The 12,382-nt window shown below is 44.9% G+C and overlaps 1 protein-coding gene across 2 annotated transcripts in view; it reads left to right on the forward strand.

Annotated features, from left to right (window-relative positions):
* LOC122542100 (growth factor receptor-bound protein 2) overlaps positions 1–12,382 on the forward strand; it is a 56,297-nt gene that overhangs the window by 41,731 nt on the left and 2,184 nt on the right. For both annotated transcript variants that reach the window (XM_043679466.2, XM_087978214.1), the window contains one exon: positions 6,336–6,800. In XM_043679466.2, the coding sequence (XP_043535401.1) occupies positions 6,336–6,800 (465 nt within the window). The remainder of the gene's footprint in view (positions 1–6,335; positions 6,801–12,382) is intronic.

Raw genomic sequence — 12,382 nt, forward strand, 5'->3', positions numbered from 1 at the left:
GCCTGGTGTTAGTGTCGCTGGTCTGTTAATCCAGAGACCATGGTAATGTTCTGAGAACCTGGGTTTGACTCTCACTACCGCAGGTGGTGAAGTTTTAAGGCAATAAAGATCTGGAATTAAGAATCCAGTGATGACCGTAAAACCATTGTCGATTATTGGGAAAACCCATTTGGGTCACTAATGCCCTTTAGGGAAGGAAACTGCCATTCTTACCTGATCTGGCCTACATGTGACTCCAGACCCACAGCAATGGGTTTGATGTTTAACTGCCCTCAGCGATTGGAAAATGGCAATAAATATTGGCCAAGCCAGTGACTCCCTAATCCTGTGGATAAATAAAAAAATTTATGGTAAAGGAAACCATTGGATTAAATATAAGTTTTCTCTTGAATGTTTGTAAGGAGCAATCCCTATAATCCCAAATTACAGAATTGTAACAGTGTCAATGGAGCTATTCAGGCCCATTGTATCTCCATGTGCTGGTCAAAGGGGCAACTTTACCTCATACTAATCTCCTGCCTTCTTCCCCATACTCCCACTCTTGCACATTCTTTTTATCCAAATACTCGTCCAATAGTCTCTTGAATCCCCCACTGAGGGAGACAAAAATATTGGTACTGATTTTACAATTCAAACATAGTTCAAAAGCTCTAAGGCATTTCCCCAGAGCATAATTAAATTGACGCAAACTCTCAGGGGACCAAAGAAGCATCTTCAAGGAATGAAGAGATGGTGGTTTGGAGAATGAATTCCAAACTTTAAGGTTTGGGTAGCTAAACCCACCATCACTGGTGAAATGATAAAGGTTGTCAATTTGCAAAAGATCAGAATCTCTAGAGGGATCTCTAGGGGCTGTGGATACGGGTGGAGATACCAGAGGTGTTTCTGGACGACGACAGTTTTTCTATCGAAGTTCATTATATGAATTGGGAAAGAAATTTCAGAAACTTATTCCTCAGTGCCTGGTCAGAGCCTGCAACTACAGTGTTATGGACCAAGCAACACTCCCTCAAAATATTTTCAGAAGGTAGCCCAAACCTTAACGTTGTCTTATTTTAAAGGCAGATGTGAAGTGGATATTCTAGGTGTGATGCAGCTGGTAAAACCACTCGGCTTTAAGCAAAACAATTTATTTAAACACTATTGTTGAAACATGAGCAAGGAAAACAGAATTTAGAATAACAACTATTTGAAAACCCAACCGACTTAATGTAGCGACTTAACTAAGGAGCAGTTCCAATTCCCTCAACATCCCATAAACATACCCCTTGGCAAGAGGTTAATTCAAACACAGGCTCTTACAGGCAGGAGAGATTTCAGAGAGAGACAGCTAATCAAGAATCATCTGCTTAAGCTTGGAATCTTTCTCTGCACCACAGCAGCTTCTAACTGCTACAACTAAACCAAACTAGAATTAACCTGACCTGGGAGAACTGGCTACTCCCCTGCCATTGTTGAACTAGGCTCTTGCCCAGACATTTCGGCACCTCTGCCTTTATGACTTCTTGTAAACAAAACCCAAAACAAAATGACATTGTTAAAGGAGCAGCATCGTCACACTACTGTAACCAATGACTGTTTACATGCAAAATTCCCACTTCAAATGTTAGAACATAGAACATTACAGGCTCTTCGGCCCTCGATGTTGTACCGACCTGTGGAACCAATCTGAAGCCCATCTAACCTACACTATTCCATTTTCATCCATATGTTTACCCAATGACCATTTAAATGCCCTTAAAGTTGGCAAATCTACTACTGTTGCAGGCAGTACGTTCCACTGAGTAAAGAACCTTCCTCTGACATCTGTCCTATATCTATCACACCTCAATTTAAAGCTATGCTCCTCATGCTAGCCATCACCATCCGAGGAAAAAGGCTCTCACTGTCCACCCTATCTAACCCTCTGATTATATTATATGTCTCAATTAAGATACCTCTCAACCTTCTTCACTCTAATGAAAACAGCCTCAGGTCCCTCAGCCTTTCCTCAGAAGACCTTCCTTCCATATCAGGCAACATCCTGGTAAATCTCCTCTGAACCCTTTCCAAAACTTCCTCATCGTTCCTATAATGCAATGACCAGGACTGTACACAGTACTCCAAGCGCGGCTGCACCAGAGTTTTGTACAGCTGCAACATGACCTCATCGTTCCAAAACTCAATCCCTCTATCAATAAAAGCTAATACGTCATATGCCTTCTTAACAACCCTATCAACCCGGGTGGCAACTTTCAGGGATCTATGTACATGGACACCGAGATGTCTCTGCTCATCTACATTACCAAGAATCTTACCATTAACCCTGTACTCTGCATTCCTGTTGCTCCTTCCAAAGTGAATCACCTCACACTTTTCCACATTAAATTCCATTTGCCACCTCTCAGCCCAGCTCTGCAGCTTATCAGTGTCCCTCTGTAACCTGCAACATCGTTTCACACTATCCACAACTCTACCGACCTTAGTGTCATCCACAAATTTACTAACTCATCCTTCTATGTCCTCATCCAGGTCATTTATAAAAACGACAAACAGCAGTGGCCCCAAAACAGATCCTTGCGGTATCCCACTAGTAACTGAACTCCAGGATAAACATTTCCCAGCAACCACCACCCTCTGTCTTCTTTCAGCTAGCCACTTTCTGATCCAAACTGCTAAATTACCCTCAGTCCCGTGCCTCCATATTTTGTGCAATAGCCTCCCGTGGGGAACCTTATCAAACGCCTTACTGAAATCCATAGACACCACATCAACCGCTTTACCCTCATCCACCTGTTTGGTCAGCTTCTCAAAGAATTCAATGAGGTTTGTGAGGCACGACCTACCCTTCACAATTTATTCCTCTCTAGATGATTATAAATCCTATCTCTTATCATCCTTTCCAACACTTTACCCACAACTGAAGTAAGGCTCTCACTGGTCTATAATTACCAGGATTGTCACTACACCCCTTCTTGAACAAGGGGACAACATTTGCTATCCTCCAGTCTTTTGACACTATTCCTGTCGACAATGATGACATAAAGATCAAAGCCAAAGGCTCTGCAATCTCCTCCCAGGCTTCCCAGAGAATCCTAGGATAAATCCCATCGGGCCCTGGAACTTATCTATTTCCAGAATTGCTAACACCTCCTCTTTGCCATGTTCTCAAGCAGACTCGCCAGCTCAGCACCGTCCCCATGACCTGTCCCACCTGTCAATCTTCCTTCCCACCTATCCCCTCTACCCTCCTCTCCGACCTATCTCCTTTAACCCCACTTCCATCCACCTATTGCGCTCTCAGCTACCTTCTCTGCAGCCCCACCCCCCTCCCATTTATCTCTCCACCCCCGAGGCTCCCAGCCTCATTCCTGATGAAGGGCTCCTGCCTGAAACGTTGATTCTCCTGCTACTCAGATGCTGCCTGACCTGCTGTGCTTTTCCAGCACCACACCCTCTCGACTCAGTCTAGTCGCCTGTATCTCAGTGTTCTTCTCAATAACATTATCTTTTTCCTGTATGAATACTGACAAAAAATATTCATATAGAACATAGAACATTACAGCGCAGTACAGGCCCTTCGGCCCTCGATGTTGCGCCGACCTGTCACACCAATCTGAAGCCCATCCCACCTACACTATTTCATGTACATCCATATGCTTATCCAATGACGACTTAAGTGTACTTAAAGTTGGCAAATCTACTACCGTTGCAGGAAAAGCATTCCATGCCGTTACTATTCTCTGAGTAAAGAAACTACCTCTGACATCTGACATATATCTATCACCCCTCAATTTAAAGCTATGCCCCGTTGTGCTCGCCGTCACCAGACTTGGAAAAAGGCTCTCCCTGTCCACCCTATCTAACCCTCTGATTATCTTATATGTCTCTATTAAGTCACCTCTCAACCTTCTTCTCTCCATCGAAAATAGCCTCAAGTCCTTCAGCCTTTCCTTGTAAGACCTTCCCTCCATACCAGGCAACATGCTAGTAAATCTCCTCTGAACCCTTTCCAATGCTTCCACATCCTTCCTATAATGTGGTGACCAGAACTGTACGCAATACTCCAAGTGCGGCCACACCATAGTTTTGTACAGCTGTAGCATAACCTCCTGGTTCCGGAACTCAATCCCTCTATTAATAAAAGCTAAAACACTGTATGCCTTCTTAACAACCCTGTCACCGTGGGTGTCAACTTTCAAGGATCTGTGTACCTGGACACCGAGATCTCTCTGCTCATCTACACTACCAAGAATCTGACCATTAGCCCAGTACTTTGCATTCCGGTTACTCTGACCAAAGTGAATCACCTCACACTTAGAGTCATAGAGATGTACAGCATGGAAACAGACCCTTCGGTCCAACCTGTCCATGCCAACCAGATATCCCAACCCAATCTAGTCCCACCTGCCAACACCCGGCCCATATCCCTCCAAACCCTTCCTATTCATATACCCATCCAAATGCCTCTTAAATGTTGCAATTGTACCAGGCTCCACCACATCCTCTGGCAGCTCATTCCATACACGTACCACCCTCTGTGTGAACAAGTTGTCCCTTAGGTCTCTTTTATATCTTTCCCCTCTCACCCTAAACTTATGCCCTCCAGTTCTGGACTCCCCGACCCCAGGGAAAATACTTTGTCTATTTACCCTATCCATGCCCCTCATAATTTTGTAAACCTCTATAAGGTCACCCCTCAGCCTCCGACGCTCCAGGGAAAACAGCCCCAGCCTGTTCAGCTGCTCCCTGTAGCTCACATCCTCCAACCCTGGCAACATCCTTGTAAGTCTTTTCTGAACCCTTTCAAGTTTCACAACATCTTTCCGATAGGAAGGAGACCAGAATTGCATGCAATATACCAGCAGTAGTCGAACCAATGTCCTGTACAGCTGCAACATGACCTCCCAACTCCTGTACTCAATACTCTGACCAATAAAGGAAAGCATACCAAACGCCTCCTTCACTATCCTATCTACCTGCGACTCCACTTTCAAGGAGCTATGAACCTGCACTCCAAGGTCTCTTTGTTCAGCAACACTCCCTAGGATCTTGCCATTAAGTGTATAAGTCCTGCTAAGATTTGCTTTCCCAAAATGCAGCACCTCATATTTATCTGAATTAAACTCCATCTGCCACTTCTCAGCCCATTGGCCCATCTGGTCCAGATCCTGTTGTAATCTGAGGTAACCCTCTTTGCTGTCCACTACACCTCCAATTTTGGTGTCATCTGCAAACTTACTAACTGTACCTCTTATGCTCCCATCCAAATCATTTATGTAATTGACAAAAAGTAGAGGGCCCAGCACCGATCCTTGTGGCACTCCACTGGTCACAGGCCTCCAGTCTGAAAAACAACCCTCCACCACCATCTTCTGTCTTCTATCTTTGAGCCAGTTCTGTATCCAAATGGCTAGTTCTCCCTGTATTCCATGAGATCTAACCTTGCTAACCAGTCTCCCATGGGGAACCTTGTTGAACGCCTTATTGAAGTCTATATCGATCACATCTACTGCTCTGCCCTCATCAATCTTCTTTGTTACTTCTTCAAAAAACTCAATCAAGTTTGTGAGACATGATTTTCCACGCACAAAGCCATGTTGACTATCCCGAATCAGTCCTTGCCTTTCCAAACACATGTACATCCTGTCCCTCAGGATTCCCTTCAACAACTTGCCCACCACCGAGGTCAGGCTCACCGGTCTATAGTTCCCTGGCTTGTCCTTACCACCCTTCTTAAACAGTGGCATCACGTTTTCCAACCTCCAGTCTTCCGGCACCTCACCTGTGACTATCGATGATACAAATATCTCAGCAAGAGGCCCAGCAATCACTTCTCTAGCTTCCCACAGAGTTCTCGGGTACACCTGATCAGGTCCTGGGGATTTATCCACCTTTAACCGTTTCAAGACATCCAGCACTTCCTCCTCTGTAATCTGGACATTTTGCAAGATGTCACCATCTATTTCCCTACAGTCTATATTTTCCATATCCTTTTCCACAGTAAATACTGATGCAAAATATTCATTTCGTGTCTCCCCCATTTTCTGTGGCTTGTCTGTGTCAGGAAACCCTCCTGCACACACTGGACAAAAACTGACCCATCTAAAGGACATGAACTGTAGTATTCCTAGTTAATGTTTGGACAGTTAAAGTCCCCCATAACAACTATCCTGTTATTCTCGCACCAGTTTTGAGGTAACTCCTCAAAAATTCAGGCAAGTACTTCTAACAACGAGTGTTTCCAGAAATTGACCAAAATGTGCAGATGTACAAGCGTTTCAATAATTTACATAATATTTGTGTATGTAAATAATCTAACATGTAAAGGACTTAAACGATTATTTCTTTTGCAGGGAGGTTTTACCCATCCTGACTCGCGAATGGCAGATCCACGAATGATGAGCTCTCGAGCATCTAATCCCAGATTCCCAGATCCCCGATCATCTAATCCCAGATTCCCAGATTCCCCATCGTCAAATCCCAGATTCCCAGATCCCCGAGTGTCTAATCCCAGACTCCCAGATCCCCGAATGCCAGATTTCCGAATGTCTAATCCCCGAATTCAAGACTCCAGAATGCCAGATTCCCGAATTCCGGATTTCCGAATGCCAGATTCCCGAGTACCAGATCCACGGCCAGCTATCCCGCCAGGGCCCAGCGCACATTTCTCTGAGCCCTCGTCAGTGTTCAGAAAGGGTCTCAACTCCCAGCCATCATTCAATGACGTGTCACCCAGGTTCAGGCAGTCTCCCAGCCCACAGCCCCCTTTCCAGGAATTACCTGCCACCAGGAAAGCCAATGAGAACCCACCAGCACTGGTAAGTCTGAGCATAGGTTTGTCAGAGGCATTGGGATCGAGTCCCTGGCTTGATGAGGGTCTGTAGCTTTAGAAGCGCGTGTACAGAGATGGAAATGGTAAAGACCATGTGAACAGCAATAGGATGTGAGCTGTTGTGTCTCTGCAAAGGCCAGGCTAATGTTAAACTGAAACAGAGACTTTCTGGGAGACAGTGGTGTGTGGTAATGTCACTGGGCTGGTAATTCTGCACCCTGGGCTAATACTGTGGGTACACAGGTTCCATCCTATTACAGCAACTTAAGAAATTATTTATTAATTATGGAATTGAAGGTTCATCTCTGTGATGATGATCATGAATCTATCCTTCATCGTCATTAAACCCCATCTGGTTCATGAATATCCTTTAGGGAAGGAAACTGCCATCCTGACCAGGTATGGCCTACACGTGACTCCAGACCCACAGCAATGGGATTGACACTTGACTTCCCTCTGAAACTACTCTCGCAAACTGCCCGGTTCAGGGGCAATTGGGGATGGGCAATACATACCGGCCAGGCTAGCAACGTACACATCCTGGGAAAATAATTTTGCAAAACCTCAGGACAGATCCTGGTCTTCTTGAAGATTCTCAATCAAAGCCTTCCACTTCCAATCCCACTCTGAGATCCCACACTTTCTCCAAGGATCTCTCTCTTGCTCTGTTACATGATCACTCCTTGTTCTTTCTCTCTCTGTTCGGGAATATAGGAACAGGTGGAGGCCATTCAGCCCCTTGAGCCCATTCCATCCTTCAGTGAGATCATGGCTACTCTGTGGCCTAACTCCATATACCTGCTTTTGGTCCATATATAGAGTCATACAGCATGGAAACAGGCCCTTCAGCCCAACATGTCCATGCTGACCAGGTTTCCTGAACTGAACTAGTCCCATTTGCCTGTATTTGGCCCATATCCCTCTAATCCATTCCTAACTAGGTGCCAGTCCAAATATCTTTTAAATGTTGTAATTCCACCCACCTTGAACACATTCTCTGGCAGCTCATTCCATGCGCGCTCCACCCTCTGAAAAAATTATGCCTCAGGTCTCTTTTAAATCTTTTTCCTTTCATCTTAAACTATGCCCTCTAGTTTTGGACTCCCCCACCTTGGGGAAACGATTCTGGCTATTAACCCTAACTATCTCCTCATGATTTTATAAACCTCAAAAGATCACCCCCTCAGCCTCCTATGTTCCAGGGAAAGATGTCCCAGCCTTTCCAGCCTTTCCTTATAACTCAAACTCTCCAGTCTCAGTAACACCTTTGTAAATCTTTTTTGCACCCTTTCCAGTTTAATACCATCCTTCCTATAGTACGGTGACCAGAATTGTACCTAGTACTCCAGATGCGGCCTTACCAATGTCCTGTCCACCTGTAGCATGACATCCCAACTCCTGTACTCAATGCCCTAACCTTAGTACAAAGAAAATTATAGCTCAGGAACAGGCCCTTCAGCCCTCCAAGTCTGCACCAATCCAGATTCTCTATCTAAACCTGTCACCTATTTTGTAAGGATCTGTACCCCTCTGCCCCCTGCCAATCATGTATCTGACTAGATGCATCTTAAATGACGCTATCATGCCCACCCCTATCACCTCCACTGGCAACATGTTCCAGGTCCCCGTCACCCTCTGCACTAAAGAACTGTCCACGCATATCTCCCTAAACCTTTCCCCTCTCACTTTGAACTCACAATTCCGAGTAATTGAGTTCCCCCACTCTGGGAAAAAGCTTCTTGCTATCCACCCTGTCTATACCTCTCATGATTTTGTAGACCTCAATCAGGTCCCCCCCTCAACTTCCATCCTGCTAATGAAAATAATCCTAATCTACTCAACCTCTCTTCATAGCGAGTGCCCTCCATACCAGGCAACATCTTCTGAACCTCTTCTGCACCCTCTCCAAAGCAGCCACATCCTTTTGTTAATGTGGTGACCAGAACTGTACGCAGTATTCCAAATGTGGCCGAACCAAAGTCCTATACAACTGTAACAAGGCCTGCCAACTCAATACCTCGTCTGATGAGGGAAAGCATGCCGTAATCCTTCTTCATCACTTTACTGACCTGCGTTGCCACCTTCAGGGAACAATGGACTTAAACACCCAGATCTCTCTGTATGTCAATTTTCCCAAGGGATTTTCCATTGACTGTATAGTTCGCTCTTGAATTGGATCTTCCAAAATGGCATTTCCTCGCATTTGCCCAGATTGAACTCTATCTGCTATTTCTCTGTTCATCTCTCCAATCTATCTATATTCTGCTGTATTCTCTGACAGTCCCTTTCACTATCTGCTACTCCACCAATCTTAGTGTCTTCTGCAAACTTCCTAATCAGGCAACTGATACCTTCCTCCAGATCATTTATGTTTATCACAAACAACAGTGGTCCCTGCACGGATCCCTGTGGAACACCACTGGTTACAATTCTCCATTTTGAGAAACTCCCTTCCACTACTACCCTCTGTCTCCTGCTGCCCAGCCAGTTCTTTATCCATCTAGCTAGTACACCCTGGACCTCATGCAACTTCTTCATCACCCTACCATGGAGGATCTTATCAAATGCCTTACTAAAGTCCATGTATATGACATCGACAGCCCTGCAGCCCTTCCCCCATCAATTAACTTTGTCAGTTCCTCAAAGAATTTTATTAAGTTGGTAAGATATAACCTTCCCTGCACAAAACCATGCTGCCCATTACTGATAAGCCCATTTTTTTCCAAATAGGAATAGATCCTATCCCTCAGTATCTTCTCAAGCAGCTTCCCTACCAGTGACATCAGGCTCATCAGTCTATAATTACCTGGAGTATCCGTGCTACCCTTCTTAAACAAGGGGACAACATTAGCAATTCATCAGCCCTCTGGGACCTCTCCCATATTCAAAGATGTTGCAAAGATATCTGTTAAGGCCCCAACTATTTCCTCTCTTACTTCCCTCAGTAACCTGGGATAGATCCCACTCTGGACCTGGAGCCTTGTCCACCATAATGCCTTTTAGAATGCACAACACTTCCTCTCTCCTTATGCCAACTTGACCTAGAGTACTCAAACATCTATCCCTAACCTCAACATCTGCCATGTCCCTCTCCTCAGTGAATACCAATGCAAAATACTTGATAAGAATCTCACCCATTTTCTCTGACTCCATGCATAACTTTCTCCCTTTGTCCTTGAGTGGGCCAACCCTTTCCCTAGTTACCTTCTTGTTCCTTATATATGAAAAAAAGGCTTTGGGATTTTCCTTAACTCTGTTTGCTAAAAGGTATCTCATGACCCCCTTTTAGCCCTCTTAATTCTTCATTTCAGATTGGTGCTATATTCCTGATTCCAAAGCTTTGTCTATCTTCAGTCGCCTAAACCTTCCTGTTAGCTAGTCTTACAATTTCACCTGCCATTTCGATCCCTCAGTTTCACAGGGACATGTCTCTCCTGAACTCTAATCAACCTTCCTTTAAAAGCCTCCCAAATATCAAATGTGGATTTCCCTTCAAACAGCTGCTCCCAATCCACATTCCCCAGCTCCTGCCGAATTTTGGTATAGGTGGCCTTCCCCTAATTTAGCACTCATCCTTTAGGATCTTTACCCATGAGTATTCCAAAACTTGTGGAATTGTGATCACTATTCTCAAAGCAATCCCCTACTGAAACTTCAACCACCTGGCTGGGCTCATTCCCCAACACCAGGTCCGGTACGGCTCATTCCTGAGTTGGACTATTTCCATACTGCTCTAGAAAACCCTCCTGGATGCGCCTTACAAATTCTGCTCCATCTAGACCTCTAACACTAAGTGAATCCCAGTCAATGTTGGGAAAATTAAAATCTCCGATCACCACAACTCTGTTGCTCCTACCTTCATACCTTCATAACCTTTGCTTAACAAAACTGTGTCTGTCTCAGATTTAAAATTAATGTCTGATCTAACACAAACTGCTGTTTATAGAAGATAGTTGCAACTCTCTCCCACACTTTTGTGTGTAAAAGTGCTTCCTAACATCTCTCCTGAACTGTCTGGCCCTAATGCCCAGGCTCTGCCCCTAGTTCTAGAATTCCCCAACCAGTGGAAAGAGTTTATCTCTACCTACCCCATCTTTTCCTGTTAATAGACAATAGGTGCAGGAGTAGGCCATTCTGCCCTTCGAGCCTGCACCACCATTCAATATGGTCATGGCTGATCATCCTTAATCAGTATCCTGTTCCTGCCTTATCTCCATAGCCCTTGATTCCACTATCCTTGAGAGCTCTATCCAACTCTTTCTTAAATGAATCCAGAGACTGGGCCTCCACTGCCCTCTGGGGCAGAGCATTCCACACAGCCACCACTCTCTGGGTGAAGAAGTTTCTCCTCATCTCTGTCCTAAATGGTCTACCCCGTATTTTTAAGCTGTGTCCTCTGGTTCGGCACTCACCCATCAGCGGAAATATGTTTCCTGCCTCCAGAGTGTCCAATCCTTTAATATCTTGCACATTCTCTCAATCTCTCATTTGCATGTCTTTCTGTCTCATCCTCTTTCTCTCTTTCTTGGAGTCACTCCCTCGTTTCTACCGTATCTTCCTTTGTTCTGTCTCAATATTTTTTGTGATCCTGTCACTCACTACATTTTGTGTTTCATTTCTCTCTCTCTCTCTCTTTCTCTCTGTCTTCCTACCCTCCCTCCCTCCCTCCCTCAGGTACCTATGTGTTCTCCCTATCCCTGTGAGTTCTGTTGCCAATTCAAAGCGATGGTCCAGACAGAGACCTGAGTTTTCTTCCTTTCGAACAGTGACTGGCCAATTGTGTAATTCCAACATTTACTCTGTTCCCTGTCAGAACCTGCCAATAATGTAGTAAATCTGCATCGACCCATTGTACACATTAACAAGTCTCTACTGTGTCTATTCAATTGACACAACAGCCAGAGGGTAACAAGAAAACATTCTTTAGGGTTCTGGAACGCGCTGTTTGAAAAGGCAGATCCAACAGGAACTTTCACAAAGGGGAATGGGATAAAGAGCTGAAAAGGGAAAGTTTGAGGGCTGTGGGGAAAAAGCAGGGGGAATGCGGCAAGTGAGATCATTCTATTAAAGAGCCAGTACCGCCACCAATGGGCTGAATGGCCTCGCCCTGTGTTTATTTCTCTCAGGCTCTGTGAATCCAAGGGTTTTCAGAGAATGCCGGTATTGTCACAGGCCCAGAGAGTCCCTCGGCCAGTTCAGTTCATAGCTCTGCATGTTCTGAGGGACAGAGAAATAGGTGCTAGCCATTCAGCCCCTCTGGCCTGTTCCACCATATCTCATGGACCACCTGCCTTCACTTACAACAACAACTAACATTCATATGACACCCTTTAACAGAGTGAAACTTTCCAATGTATTTCACCTAGACTTGAGGAATGGCAAATTAAACTGTCAATAAAGACCCTGGGGTCAGTTGTAATGAGACAAACTGACATCTATGCTCGGGGGAACATATAGCACCGGAAGAGGCCATTCAGCCCATTGGCTCTTTACTGGATTGATCTCACTTGCCACATTCCCCCTGTCCTTTCCCTACAGCCCTCAAACTTTCCCTTTTCAGCTCTTTAT

The sequence above is a fragment of the Chiloscyllium plagiosum genome, unplaced genomic scaffold, assembly GCF_037043375.1.
Source record: "Chiloscyllium plagiosum isolate Xiang-an unplaced genomic scaffold, Cpla_swu_hap1 HiC_scaffold_33, whole genome shotgun sequence".
NCBI lineage: Eukaryota > Metazoa > Chordata > Chondrichthyes > Orectolobiformes > Hemiscylliidae > Chiloscyllium > Chiloscyllium plagiosum.